The sequence below is a fragment of the Embiotoca jacksoni genome, unplaced genomic scaffold, assembly GCF_022577435.1.
Source record: "Embiotoca jacksoni isolate LCO1_2020_lvr unplaced genomic scaffold, fEmbJac1.0.p SCAF_7, whole genome shotgun sequence".
Classification (NCBI taxonomy): domain Eukaryota; kingdom Metazoa; phylum Chordata; class Actinopteri; family Embiotocidae; genus Embiotoca; species Embiotoca jacksoni.
This window is the reverse complement of record NW_027185425.1, coordinates 4,086,894-4,101,936: the sequence shown is the minus strand read 5'-3', so window position 1 is coordinate 4,101,936 and position 15,043 is coordinate 4,086,894. Positions and strand designations below refer to the sequence as shown.

The 15,043-nt window shown below is 42.3% G+C and overlaps 1 protein-coding gene across 1 annotated transcript; it reads left to right on the top strand.

The window, feature by feature from the left end:
• Positions 1-368: 368 nt before the first annotated feature.
• On the top strand, positions 369-14,962 carry slc44a4 (solute carrier family 44 member 4). Its single transcript, XM_069176850.1, has 22 exons — positions 369-565; positions 4,858-4,906; positions 5,143-5,216; positions 6,563-6,641; positions 6,756-6,855; positions 6,968-7,099; positions 7,252-7,312; positions 7,781-7,901; positions 8,508-8,591; positions 9,133-9,245; positions 9,373-9,495; positions 10,251-10,350; positions 10,619-10,711; positions 10,842-10,941; positions 11,181-11,440; positions 12,162-12,256; positions 12,573-12,676; positions 12,952-13,025; positions 13,133-13,203; positions 13,409-13,503; positions 13,605-13,689; positions 14,473-14,962. The coding sequence occupies exons 1-22, from the start codon at positions 523-525 to the stop codon at positions 14,589-14,591; spliced, it is 2,175 nt and encodes a 724-aa protein (XP_069032951.1). The 5' UTR covers positions 369-522; the 3' UTR covers positions 14,592-14,962.
• Positions 14,963-15,043: the final 81 nt, after the last annotated feature.

Here is a 15,043-nt window from a genome sequence, read left to right as displayed (position 1 = left end):
TACTGGCAAAAATGTTAGAAATGGCTCAATTTGTCAACCCAATCAAACACAGTTAATTGTTTAATTTATAATTTTTTTTTTAATATTTGAGAAGTAAAGATTAACACAGGCTTATTTTTTTTTTTTACACTGAAACCACTCATTTTTTTTAAATGTGGAACTTCTCGGGAAGAAATATGTCGCAAAAGTCATGAAATTATTAAAAAAAAAAAAAGAACAACCAAACATATCCAACTGATTATTTCTACGTGTCGGTGAGTCCTCCTCTTTATAAACAATCTTTGGTCGCCCGCGCAGGTGCTCATCCCTCAGCAGGTGCGCTCGTGCTGTGTCGTCACTGCCTAGTTACTGACAGGAAGAATAAAATATTTCGTCACTTGGTTGCCATGTCCACTGAGAAGCGGTTGAGCTCGTTTTAATGGTGGTTTTTTTTTTAGCTGTGTTTTAACATTACTTTGAGCAGAGGAAGTTGTTTTGTTGTTTTGCAGTCAGAGAGGAGCAGGTGGAGTCGGAGGCAGAATAATGGGTAAAAAGAAAGAAGAGGAAAATCCGGACTCCAAGTATGGTGAGTTGACCTCGGCCGTTAGTATGTTCACAGGACCAACTTTAGGCCGGTTAAAGTTATAAAATATCCAACGATTGATAACAACAACAACAACAAAACAACGTAATTTAACTTGCTTTAGGGTGAACGAATTTTGGTAAATCAGATTTAATGGCGGTGTCTTGCTGATGTTTGGGATGAAGACTAATTTGTAACTTTGTTTTTTTTTTTTTTTTTTAATCAAATTATTTTCTTGATTAACGCTTTCTTCTGACTTGGCTGGTATTTAGGTTAGCGTTAGCATTTGTTTTTGCAAGATAATAGCCTGTTAAACTCTGCAGGTAGCTACTAGTCTTCTCATTTAAATTGGCAGTATTTACATCACATTAGTTCGTTTTTATATTTGAATGAGCTACCTAACTTGCTTATTGTAGTTAGTGGCTGAACTTAAACTTAAAGCCAATTGTGTGCTTCTGACAGTGATTTAGTAGGCGTGCCATGGTTTTTAATCACGTTTATTGTTCTACTATTATCTATTATCTACTATTTATTGTTATACTATTATCTAAAAAATGTCCCCTCGGGGATTAATAAAGTATATACCTACCTACCTACCTACTAACAACTTAAATAGTAAATGATGTCACAGTTTTATTATAGATAAGGCAAAAACACGTCCGACATTTGACCTACATTTGGCTACAAATGTAAATATGAAAAGAAAGTATTTTAAAATGAGATAAGAAATTCTATTTTTGAATGGAAAATATTGATTACTTTGAGTCTATAAAAAGAAAAAAATCCTTCATATAAGCCTTATGTGAGGAGGGGGAAAACAAAAAAATCAGTTTTTGGTTTAAAGGTTCATCTGATTTTCAAAACTAAGGCCATGATCAGTCATCAGGGGTCACTAGTACACACTGGTTCATTTGACATAGTGGAAACTACTACTTTCAATCAGCATTTTCTTATCATCAAGTGTAACACTGCTTTGCTGTGGGGTTTTTTTAGCCATTGATTTCAGGCCTGCAGCTCACAAATATTCAGCTTAAACTAAAGACTTTAAAAAAAAAAACAACGTAGAATTGCAAAGCTGAATGTGTGTGGAATAGGTTATTTAGATTTTTGCAGATTCATTTTCTTTAATCAAATAATATCTTATCGTTGCAGCCATAATCAATTGTACCTATTTTCAGGCTCTCAAAATCAGTTGAGAGTCCTCATTTATTTGTGGTTGAAATTAATATGTTTTCATAGTTTCCGATTCATTCTTTGTTGATTCACTAACCAACTCTAATATCATCCCTGAAGCCCCAAAAGAATCAAATTGGAGTATGTAAAATCTTAAAACGATCAAGCCTGTGATGACTGTTGCTGCCGAGGCTGAAACATCTCACACTTGTCAGTGTCATGTTGATTTTTAGTCTTCTCTGCTACCCGCATCCCCGTTTACTCTCAGTGGCATCTGATGAACTGATGTAGTCTCAAGTCTGTTGACAGTCTGGGAGGTTTAGTAAGACAACAGTAAACGAACCCTCCCTGGAGGTAAATACCAAATTGGATTTCATGTCTCTTCAAATATCTTATGAAAACACCAAAGAATAGGCCAACTGAATAATGTGACCGAGGTGTCAGAGATGACACGTCAGTAAAATGAAGTAAACCCTTAACAACTGAACCTCTGTTCTCTAAAAAGCCTTTGTATGTGAATTACTGTTCCTCCTGAGTGCATTAACATGTAAATGTAGTCGTTCTCTGCAGTTTGTTAGCATTCATGAGGAAGTAGAAATCATTTTTAGTGGTGATGGACCTTCCTGTATATTGCAAATAAAACAGATTTCAGACAGCTTCTTGTCACACATTAATTAACATTGGGTAATTTTTTTTTTCCCCCTCGTTTGCAGCAGTTATTTTCTGTTAAGAAAGTGCAGACACTTAGTTTTGGGAAATAAGTGACTTGCTGCAAATCATTGACCAGAAAACTTGTTAAAGTTCCTCGAGGCAATAGTGGGACTGATTTTAAAATTCAAGTCAGTTAATGTAGTTGTATAGCAAGAGAACCACGGATGGATTATTTTAAGAAGATGTGTCTATTGTGTTTGTCACACATCTAAAAAAAAATATATATATATATATTAATTGAAATGTTCAATCAGTTGATATGGTAAATCATATTTTGTTGCACTCCTACTTTCCATGTTTTCTTGTTTGAAGACATCTAATAATCGTCATAACAGTTGAAATGTTTAACTGTGAAGTTATTTAGGTGTCACATAACAGTTGCGGCGATAGATAAGCCCCTTCCCTTTGTATTTGTCACTACTTTTTAGACCGATTTTGTTCTCTTACAGGACAATCCCGTGTATACTGCAGTTTTTTTTTTTGTTGTTTTGTTTTTTTACAGACAGCGGTGAGGTTTTCCCAAACACAGTTTGTACGACATATATTAAAATGTCTTATCCTTTCAGTCAAGCGACCTGTTTCTTTAGTAACGGTCTTCACTTGAGAACTGTCTAAAGCATTATTGGTTGCATTGCTCAACTTGTTAGAGGAATCTAAAATTAGTCACCCGTTCCCTCTTCTGCATCACTCCTATCAAGCCGAGGTCGGGTGATGAGCCTTTAAGTGCTCGGGCCCTAAAAACGTCCTGCAGCTTGCCTGTCCGGAGTACAAGGTTCAAAGCTTTAAAGTCTTCCTGCAGTATTTATTTATTTTTTTTACGATAGCATAAAAGCTGAAAAGTCTATTAAATGTGTCGTACAGTCACAGTGAGCCATTTTCCGTGTTGGGATTTAATCTAAAACTCACAACAGTTTCCGAGCAGAGCTGAAATCTGACACTCATGGCATCTCGAGGCCAAATGAAAAGGTGCCTTTGTTTTTCGTCAGCGTTCACAAAATTTCTTTCGACGTTCACACACCTGTTATTCACGTGTGACCCACATGAAATATTACTATATCATACTACACCATTGAGAGGAAAACTCTTTTCGTGTACGTTCACATGTTGAACATTTAATTCTGCTCTAATCTGTGTGGCTGTATGTTTACTTCTCTTCACCACATCGTCACGTCTGTTGCTTGTACCAGTCTCAGAACCAAATGAATAATGCATCCTGTTTTAATATTTGCATCCTATTCGGAAAACCTGACCCGAGTGTCTGCCTGCAGTGTTGACGCAGTTTCGATTCACGCCCATTCAAATAACGCCCAGTGGCAATAATGTTGGTGTCTCTGCAGTAAGAAGTGATGTCGTTTGTGAGCTGCCTGGCGAAAATGTCCATCTGTTTGTAACAATCAAATTAGCACTCCTGCTTTGTATTTGCATGCATCGCATGGAATAGAAAAAAAAACACCAAAGGAAAACCTGCACGTTTTTTTTATTACATCGTTGCGTCAGGCTTCTCTCACAACCTCTTACAGCAATTAATTGTATGAAAGAAGAAGAAGAAGAAAAAAAAGTGCATCATCTTGGGAATGAGAATCAGATACGGGTTGCAAAGTCCTAAAAGGACGGCTTGTCCGATCAGGTTATTCCTGCCCGACGGGATAATGCAGCAGAAGGGTAGTCGAGTTTCCCAGATCTGACTTGCATGATGGGAATGTTTTCAGTTTGGATCTCTTCAAACAAGTTTACCGACTCGCATTGTCACCCTTAAGACCATGGATTGTTTGTGACTCTTTCGTCTCTGAAAACCCTACTTGGAATTCAAATTCTATTCAAATACCCCGGAGCTGCTCGTATCAGTGCTGTGCCTTAACTCGGATCCTTTTCCCGATACTCTCTCGACAGTGATTGCACATAGAACGGCTAACATGAGCCACGACGCTCTATTTAGTCTGGCAGGCAGCTTGTTGTGCGAGATAAACTGCACCCGCCGTACTCATTGTTTCTTTTTGTTGGCAGTCTGTTCCAGGAAACAACAATAAGACATTTCTTCCTTGCACATTCCCCTCTTTTATCGTGATTATATTACCACCATGTACGCAATCAAACCATAAAATGCAAGAAAGAGTCTCATTCTCATCCCATCATGATGTAATTCATTAACTATACAAAGAGGAGATGGGACGTCACCTTATTGCTTAAAAAGCAACAACACCCTGTTTTAATAGGGACACGTACACGTCATTATAATAACTAATTTAACAACTAGCGAAATATAATCCCATCACTGTAGCCCTTAAAATTAAAATTACCCATGTTTGAATGTGCCTTTCCTTAAAAAGGTCTGTTTTGCATGGACTTTACCAATTTCAGGAAAACAAGGAAGTCGCTGACTCATTGCACACGACTGTGTTTTCTTTCCCCAGGAGAACCTGCTCAGTTCGACTCGACCTTCAAAGGACCCATTGATAATAGGTGAATCTTCTTTCTACTTAATCACACCCCCCCACCCCCCCCGGGCGCTAAAAAGTCTACTTTAACACCCAAATCCTCTGTCCGGCTGTAGAGTGTCTGAAGCCTTGTGTGGGTTTTTGTGTTCGTTTCTGTTGACTGATGGAATCACATTTATCACCACCAAGGCAAAGTTTAATGATCTACCTGTTCACCTTCACCTGTTGCCGTCTCTCCTCCCCCCCCCCCCCTTCCCACAGAGGCTGCACTGACATCTTCTGCTGTGTTCTGTTTTTGGCCGTCATCCTCGGCTACATAGTGGTTGGACTTTTAGGTGAGAGAAAACCTTATAACACCAACAATCGACCTCATCGTAATCAGGCATTATGCAGCAGGGTTGGCGTAGCTTCGCATCGTATCTGAGAACGGGGAGAAAGCGGCTGCACTTTAAAACTCTCCAATTAACATTTCTTGCCTTGTGGTTTGTGGTTTTACTGGTAGATGTGTGTTGGGAGTGTTTTTTTTTTGTTTTTTTTCTCCGTGAAGCAGTGACTTCCTGGAACTTTGGCTTACACAGTAACAACAAATGAAATGTCAAACAATGATCAGCTGATTTTCCCAATGAACATCCAGCCGTCGCGCTTTATTGCCCTCATCAAACTTATCTTGTCTAGAGTCAACAGGGCAGACAGGTTGTGCCGTCGCCGCACGTGTGTCGGCACCCAATAATCAGCTGCTTCCTCCAGGGAGGATAATTCAAAACCACTGGTTGGCCACGGTGGATTTGTCGTGGATACATTTTGTGGCTACTGCTTGCACATTATCACAGACTGGAGATAGTCACCGTTAATACAGTGTTTGGTTACTAAATACATGAGAAGCAGTGGTAGTCCTTAAGGAATTCACCAGCTTTTTCGTGTTTGTGTGTGTAGCTAAGGCAAAACCCATCAAGTAGTTGCGTACCATTACATTACATTTTGAATTACTGTTATTAGACGCTTTTGTCTTCAGCAACTTAACATAAGTGCATTTGAACCAAACTTTTACAGGACAAGAGAGGTGTCATCAGAACATGAAAGTACATCCTGTTGTGCCCTCTTGTGGATGGTCTGAAATAATTTGTGAATTGCTGGTTCTGTAGTTTTATCCCCAGAGTAATCAGAATAATAGTTGGGCGCCAGACAGGAAAATAATCAAACTTCTATCCCGTCAATTCTCTGCAACGCTACGACGGCAAAGTCTTTGACCCGAATAGAAATTTTCGTCGTAACACTTTTTTTTTTTCCCCCATAAAATGTTTCATTTTGACAGGTGATAACATGAACGGTACTTTGTAACTCGGTCTTGATATTAAGTCTGTTCAAGTTTTTTTTTGTTAACATACGCGTGAAGTGTGTTAATCAGCTTCTTCATCCGTTTGCATCCGATGGGTTTCAGAATCTGCTGTAACACCAGAATCACTCTTTTTTTTTTAAACATCTCTTCCAGACATATAGCAACATGGCATCACACATAATTGTGCAGTAGCGCCGCCAGACATCGATTGCGATTCGATGAACTTAACGGAGCGTGGCTAGCTTTCCTCATCTTTCACGTCTTTGGCTTTTTAAAAAAAAAAAAAAAAAAGTTTTTATTCTTTTCTTCCTCTGTTTGAGTGCGTGTTTGTTTTTCCTCCATCAGCTTGGCTCTACGGAGATCCCAGACATGTTCTTTATCCGAGAAATTCAACCGGATGGTTCTGCGGCACTGAAGCAAATAAGTAATTTCATCTCGGTTTTTGTCTTTTTCATTATATTTCAACATACAAAATGTGTCGACATTTAATGATGTAACACCAAATCAAAGTAACTGTCCGACTTTGTTTCCCTCTCAGAGGCCGGCCCCACTTGTTCTACTTCGACATTGTCAAATGTTCCACGTCTGTTAATGTCATGGCAGCGAGTCTTAATGGCTTTCAGTGTCCAACCACACAGGTAGAGAAAGCTGCTGGATTATGGGGGTTTCTAATTGTACTGTGGTATTTACTGCACTCTTCCAGTGTCCCAGAAATAAATGGTCTTTTTTTTTTTTTTCCATCACCCGTAGGTGTGTGTCAAACAATGTCCCTCTTTTTTCTGGGGAGTGGAAGCTAAGGATTATTTGCCAAATGTAAAGGCAAAGGACGTTTTCAAACGAGAGCTGTGCGTGCCGTCTATCGACCTGGACAACACGCCTCTCGTAAGCTGCAGTTGTTTTGATCTCTTTTGGTAAAGTAAACAAATGTGTTGACGCAACTGGCAGAAGTTGGTCTGCATTGAAATGTGTTATGTCGGCAATTCATGTTTATTTTTAAACCAACCAACGAACTTGTTTTTTTTTGTTTTTTTTAGACTATTAAGGAAATTGTGGAAAAGGACCTGTGCCCTTTCTTCACCATTCCCACGACCTCCGGTGAGTAAACGTATCGACCGTGCCTCGTTCGTTTTATCTGTTGATCTGATGATTTATTAGGACTGCCGCTGCTTATTTGATATTTGTGTGTCTTTGCAGCAACGATCTCTCAGAGCTCCGTTTCGTTCGCTTTGGCGCCGCTTCGTGTATTTGTTTGCACTTCACTTCCCGTAGAGCCAAACGGTGTCGCCTGCGAAACATCTTTTCTCATTCTTTGGGTTCACACTTTTCCTCGGAGATCATTGCCACAGAAATCATTTTTTTCCGCAACACGAGCAGAGTCCAGAAAAAAAACAACAACAACACGGTGTCTCTTATTCTTTGTCTTCGGTTTCAGTACGCTGCTTAAGAAACAAATGAAGAGCAGTAGCAACACCTACATGCACCCGCAGATAGAGACGTAACACGCGTGTATTTATGTGCTTCAAGTCCCAATTGAATATGCTTCATTTTCTCTGTTTCTGTTAGTGCTGGGGAGATGTTTGCCTGATTTCACAGCCCTGGGAAGGATCCCTCCGTTGTTTTCCAACGTCCCAGGCTTACCCCCCTCACTCAACGACACCGTCGGCCTCATCAAGAACGGCACCGGGTGAGAGGCCGTTTCCTGACCTCATCATCGTGTTGAGCTGAAAACAAAAACGACTCTTAAATTCAACCGCACGTATGGAATAACGTCCCCCTTCCTCCATCCCCCCCCCCCCCCCTTTCACGTACTAATAACCCTGTCTCTATCTCCTCCTCATCACCAGGACAAGGTCGGTGACTCTTAGTTCTTTGTGTTGCTCCGTAGCGTAGCAGCTGGTTGTGGTCGCTCTTGTTGCCGTTTTTGAAACGCTCTCTGGGGGACTCGCAGCACTGGGGGCATAACGTGTCCGTGTCTTACGGTCTCTTGTCTGTCTCTGCTGGTCCGCCGGGGTCGCCTCTTATTTCCTTAGCATGCCCTGCTTTAATTGTGTCTCGGAGGCGCAGCGGAGAGGAACTCGCAGGTGGAAAATAAAGCAGTTAAGCTGTGTGACGGTCATCTTCCTGAAAGCCGTCGTTTTGACACGTGCTTGCATTTTGTTTGTTTTATAAACGTGTCTGTAGGTTTTTTTTTGTTTTCCTTGTGCTGTTTGACCCTTTTGATTTTCACTCCGGCTGTTTTAAAAGGAGACGTGCCAACAACACGGCTTGTCCTTGCTCTTGTGTTCATTAGCGACATCGTGAAAGGCTTCAACGCCAGGGAGCTCGGCATCCGAATCTTTGAGGACTTTGCGTCGTCATGGCCGTGGATCCTCGTGTGAGTTGGCGAGCTGAGCCGCACTTGCACAGCGCCCCCTGCTGACACACAGATAGACATTACTCTGAGGTTTTTTTTTTTTTTTTTTTTTTTTTTTTTTTTTAAGAGTAGAATTTAATCACGGGTGTTTGTTGTCAGATTTTATTGTGTAATGCAGAACTGAATTGTATCAAATAAGGTCACGAATTCTGCTTTCACAAAGCTCGTACATTTTCGCTTTGTGTTGACGTTGTCGTGTGTCAAAATATGAGAAACACTTCAGTACGATGCAGTCTAATACACCGCCCGCTATGATCTCATAATAAATGTGCAGTTCGAATCCGTCTCACGATGTCAATAATAAACCGAAGCTCATTGTAAAATCTTCGTAAAAGTACAATTTTGAACAGAGCTGTTATAATGGATAAAGTACTCCGAGTACTCGTGCACATTTTATTTTACAGTACTTGATCATTTTAGGTCTCGTATGTCTCGGATGTTAATAGAATATGTCATGATCTCTTTGTAGACTTGTAACTTGTCCCTTCCTCTCCTGTCTCAGTGCTCTGGTCATCGCCATGGTGGTCAGTATGCTGTTCCTGCTGCTGTTGAGGTTCACTGCTCCGGTCATGGTGTGGGTGCTCATCGTTGGCCTCCTGGCTGCCGGGGCGTACGGTAAACACTTCACCCCGGATGTTTTTTTTTTTAAGACGGATACTGTTGCGGGACTAGGACATGTGTTCCTGGTTGCCTCCCGGGTTGTCGGAATGTCTTCAGATGAATTGCTCCTTTTCCCCTGCAGGTATCTGGCACTGCTACTGGGAGTACGACAACTACAAACGGACCTCTGCCAGCATCACCGATATCGGTTTCACCACGAACTTCAATACTTACCTGCAAGTCCAAGAAACCTGGCTGGCTTTCTGTGAGTCGCATCAAAGGGCTTTCCATCTCGTTCGACCTCGCCAACTGCCGTTTTGCCCATCATCAAAGATTTGTTTTTCCCCCGTATCGTTCTTGCGGTTTACCCAAAGGCTTAGTAGCGTTTTTGGAGAGATACAGTGGTGGCTGTGTGCACATCGTTCACCTCGTTAGTTCGGGTGCTGGATTCAAATATAAGTATAAGGGAAAGAAGTAGCACATCATTGTCAAATGGCGTGTGTGTTGAAACATCAATATCTAACAATAACACAATAAAACAATTGTTTGTATGCATGCACGCAAGAGTCACAAGACATGTTTACAACACCGCTGGATTAATGACATTGTAAAACGCCTCCAGTAACGGATCGCCTCGATTTCGGGGCTTTTGGCTCATCGCCCCATTCAATGTGTTTCTTTTCACATGTGGACATTACGCTTAGGTAGCAGCTGTTGTTGCTTGTTATTGATTTATTCTGTATTTTTTGTTTATTTTTTTTTTTTCAGTTGACAGAAAAGAGAGAGGAGAGACGAAAAAAAAGAACAAGAAAAACATTGAAATAAAACAAGAAAAATAAGGCTTTATCTGAAAAGCTTAATAATGGAGCGCAGTAGTTAATACTGTATGGGATAGAGTGTGTTTCCACAGGGCTGAGATAGACGGCACATGCAGTGCGAGGACGGTCTGCAGTGGTTCTGTGTGATGACGGTGCAGCCTTGTTTTCTTTCTTGTCACACATTTCTCCTCCTGCTCGTCAGTGATAATCATATCTGTGATCGAGGCGATCCTTATTTTGACCCTCATCTTCCTGCGGACCAGAATCCTCATCGCCATCGCCCTCATCCAGGAGTCCAGCAAGTGAGTTGTGGCGGACACTAAAACCCAATCCACAGGACCGACTCACTTCGCATTCACTTAATGTTAACATACGCCTGTTTAATTGGAGATGCTCTTCATCTGGAAGGGAATGGGTTTCATCCCTTCGTTATGTGAAGAGCTAACAACACTCGTGTCTTAAACTGTTTTGTTGGGATCGGTGTGTCTTGGAGTTGGTTTGTATCTGTAACTGTGGCGATGTCATGCGACTTTGCCATGACCTCATGGTGTGCGTGTTCATGTTCCGCAGAGCAATCAGTCACATGATGTCCGCTATATTGTACCCCATGGTCACCTTTGTTCTCCTGCTGGTGTGTGTCGCTTACTGGGCCATCACTGCGCTGTATCCTTCAAATTCGATGTGTGCGTGTGTGTGCGCGCGTGTGTGTGTGTGTGTTTATAACTGGTATTAACACATTTAGTGACCTCTACACTCCCGAACATCAGTTCTTCCCTTTAACTAACGTGTGCAGATATTTGGCTACTTCGGGAGTGCCGATCTACAAAGTGGTGGCTCTACAGTCCACGGGGGGCTGCAGCAGCATCAACGGCTCGGTGTCCTGTGACCCTCGGGTGAGTGCGAGACAATTCTGGATAAACATGTGGCGTACAGGAAAACCTTTTTTTTTTTTTTTTTTTTTTTTTTTTTTACATTTTCCCCTCAGGTTTAAGCAGTCGGAGTAATTTGGCCGCCAGCCGTCGGGACACACCTGTAGTTTCGTGATGTAAAAATGTTCCCTACCGTAAAACTGAATTGTAGTTTGTGCGACGTGTTGGGATCACCTTTCACCCCCCCCCTCCCCCCCTCCCAGAGCTTCAACTCATCGGAATACCCCAGCTGCCCGTCGGCCAACTGCATCTTCATCAAATACAACGACGACGGCCTCCTCCAGAGGAACCTCTTCAACCTGCAGATCTACAACGCGGTGGCCTTTCTCTGGTGCGCCAACTTCGTCATTGCCCTGGGACAGTGCACGCTGGCGGGAGCCTTTGCCTCCTACTACTGGGCCTTCAACAAACCCGCAGATATCCCCGCGTTCCCCGTGGCTGGCGGCTTCATGCGCTCACTGAGGTTGGTTAATGAGCTGCCGTCACGTCGGGTTTAATTCCTGCAGCGATATAAATGTGTTTAAAGACTCAAAACAGTGAATGGCTGCAAGTTCCGGGGGCGGGGGGGGAGGCCCATTTCCGTACCGCCACCGTCTCACTCTCCTCACGACGTGATTACAGAATGTGCCGCCGAAGGTCAACACAGAAAATCGCCACGGCTTTGATCACCTACGCGCGAGGAGTGAAGTGATATTTTGCCACAAAGCTGCTTGTGACAGTCGGACGGATCGTAGGTGTTTTACGCATTCAAACTAACTACATTTAAATGTCAGAAATTCTTTGTTCCTTCCAGTAGAGATGAATTCACAGCGTTTTACTGACCGGCCGCAGTTTTCCCACTCCATCACCCAGAGGGCGCCGTAGACCGACACCTAACGGTTTTTGAAGAGGCAGAACCTCAGCAGCCCGACCAATACAAACTGTAGCTTCAAAGGCCGTGTTGTACAAACCACGGGGATATTGTTGTTGTTTTTTTTTTTATTTGTAAAAACAATCTACAGAGCACACAGATGATGTAATAATGCGTGGCGACCGAATGATCTGTCGCCATTAAATCTCTACAGTTCTGTATCAAAAAGAGTGGCAGAATCAACATCTTATTATTTCCTCTTCTGTAAGTTACATTCTCATAACAAGTGAAGCCTAATGTTTTTTTTTTATTTTATTTTTTTTTTTACTTTTAGGTACCATGTGGGCTCATTGGCATTTGGTGCTTTGATCCTGACCCTGATTCAGGTGGTGAGGATTATCCTGGAGTACATCGACCACAAAACGAAATGTAAGGCTGATGTTGCTCATTTCTGCACTACGGCTCTCCAAAGAAAACCAGCCGCCTCCAAATGCGCCGATAAAACTCCACGACTCTCCCGTTAAAGGAAAACGACTGGAAACGGGACGCGGGATTAACTGTTAAGACGTGTCGTCGCAAACCTTTTGTTTCTTTGCGCTTAAAAAAAATAAATAAATAAGTTGACTCTGCGTAGCTCCACGGGCAACAAAGATTTACCCTCCGCACGCCTCGGCGGATGAATTCATACCCGAGATGTGTTGGAAATCAGGGATACTGACGCTTGTCTTCGGCTTCTCGTCTCCAGCTGCTCAGAATCCAGTCGCGCGTTTCATAATACGCTGCATGAAGTGCTGCTTCTGGTGCCTGGAGAAGTTTCTCAAGTTCCTCAACAGGAACGCGTACATCATGGTGAGCGCGACATCGTACTTCTGACACCTCTTTTGTCTTTATTTCTCGCTGTTGTTGTTGTTGTTGTAATAATTCATATTTTCCTCCCCGTCTTCACGAGGTAAAAACACGCTCGGCCGTAGAATAAATCCAACTTTTTTTTCCTACCGACCCGTACCCTACGGTCGCATCAGTAAACTGCGCTCGATGTTTAAAATGACGCACATATTTTGAAAGTCACTTTATTTTCCTAAAAACAAGTTGATTCTGTTTTTGTTTTTGTTTTTTTTTGTCAGATTGCCATTTATGGGAAAAACTTCTGCCTCTCAGCCAAAAACGCGTTCAAGCTGCTGATGAGAAACGTCTTAAGGTTTGTGCTCAAGTTCCTCTTCCCAGACCGAAGGACGCTGGGTCCGTGTTTTGAACGCTGCCCGTTAACGTGAATATACCGCTCTGACCCGCTGCGTGTCCTCTCAGGGTCGTGGTGCTCGATAAAGTGACCGACCTGCTGCTGTTCTTCGGGAAGCTCCTGGTGGTCGGAGGAGTCGGTAAAAAAAAAACAACAACACAAAACAACAATTTATAGATTTGTTTGTTTGTTTGTTTGTTTGTTGTCCATGTTTGTAACAACCCCCCCCCCCTCCCAAAATGTGTTTTTCATACAGTGCAGCCCAAATAATCATTTTCCTGCAAAGTACAGCGTCTGGAAATACAGGAGACTTGAAATCTCCGTCTTTTTTTTCCCCCCCCCAGGCGTTTTGTCCTTCTTCTTCTTCTCGGGACGATTTCTTCTACGAGGCAGCAACTTCCACTCTGAAACCCTCAACTACTACTGGATGCCAATCATCGTAAGTTACAAACGGCCCGCCGTCCGATTTGATGTTTGCCTGCCGCGGAACCGTACGTCCGTGACACCGTGTCCCGTTTTTGTGGCTGTGCGGCGTTGCAGACGGTGGTGTTCGTCAGCTACCTCATCGCTCACGGATTCTTCAGCGTGTACAACATGTGCGTCGACACGCTCTTCCTCTGCTTCCGTGAGTAAACGTTCACCGAGTGTTCGTAGGAGCCTGTTCCCCGGCAGGTGGTACTCGTATAGAAACACTGACTAAAATAAGGTTAAAATGAACGGTGGAACCCTCACCGATAAACACTTTGTTCTCACCTGAGCGTGTGACACGTTCTTTAACGTGACAATTTCAAACTCGGAAGCTGAACGTTTCTTTTTAATCGTTTTTAATGGAATGATATTGCAACACGCGCACACACACACACACACACACACACACACAGACACACAGACACACACACACACACACACACACACAAACACACACACACACACACACAGAAACACACATACACACACACACAGAAACACACATACACACACACACAGAAACACACATATACACACACACACACACACACACACACACAGAAACACACATACACACACACAGAAACACACACACACACACACACACACACAGAAACACACACACACAGAAACACAGAAACACACACACACACACACAGAAACACACATACACACACACACACACACACACACACACAGAAACACACATACACACACACACAGAAACACACATACACACACAGAAACACACACACAGAAACACACACACACACACACACACAGAAACACACACACACACACACACACACACACAGAAACACACACACACACACACACACACACACAGAAACACACATACACACACACACAAACACACACACACACACACACACGCCAGTCTGTTTCCTCACCTGTCACTCTGTGGCTGTCCCTCTCACAGTGGAGGACTTGGAGCGTAATGACGGATCCATGGAGAAGCCGTACTTTATGTCCAAAAACCTCATGAAGATCCTCAACAAATCCAACAAGATTCCAAAAAAGGGCAAACGGAAGGAGTGAAGACCTTTTCTCCTCTCCGGCTCCCCCGGTTCATGAAACCACACGAACACCGTGACGGACTTCAAATTTTACGTTCTGAGGTCTCAAGACATATTTCTTCATTTGTTACAATCACTTCTAATTAGGCTATTGATATTTTTTTCCATTACTTTGAGCAATACTTGTAAATATTTCAACTGCAGACATTTTAGTCAGTTAATCCCGTTAAACGTTTGCCAGTTAGATTTGTTTTGTTCCAACAAAATGTTCTTGCACAACTTATATTTTTTAAGATATTGTTTGTAAAAAGGTTGTTTTGTAAATACATTTTTATGACACGATTGTTTTGAAAATTATTAAATAAATTTGCCACATCAGTCTACATTTAATAATATTGACTTGTCGACATTTGATTTATAAAAAAATAATGATCTAACTCGGGACGGGAGGCGTGTCTGGTTTGTCCTCAGCTT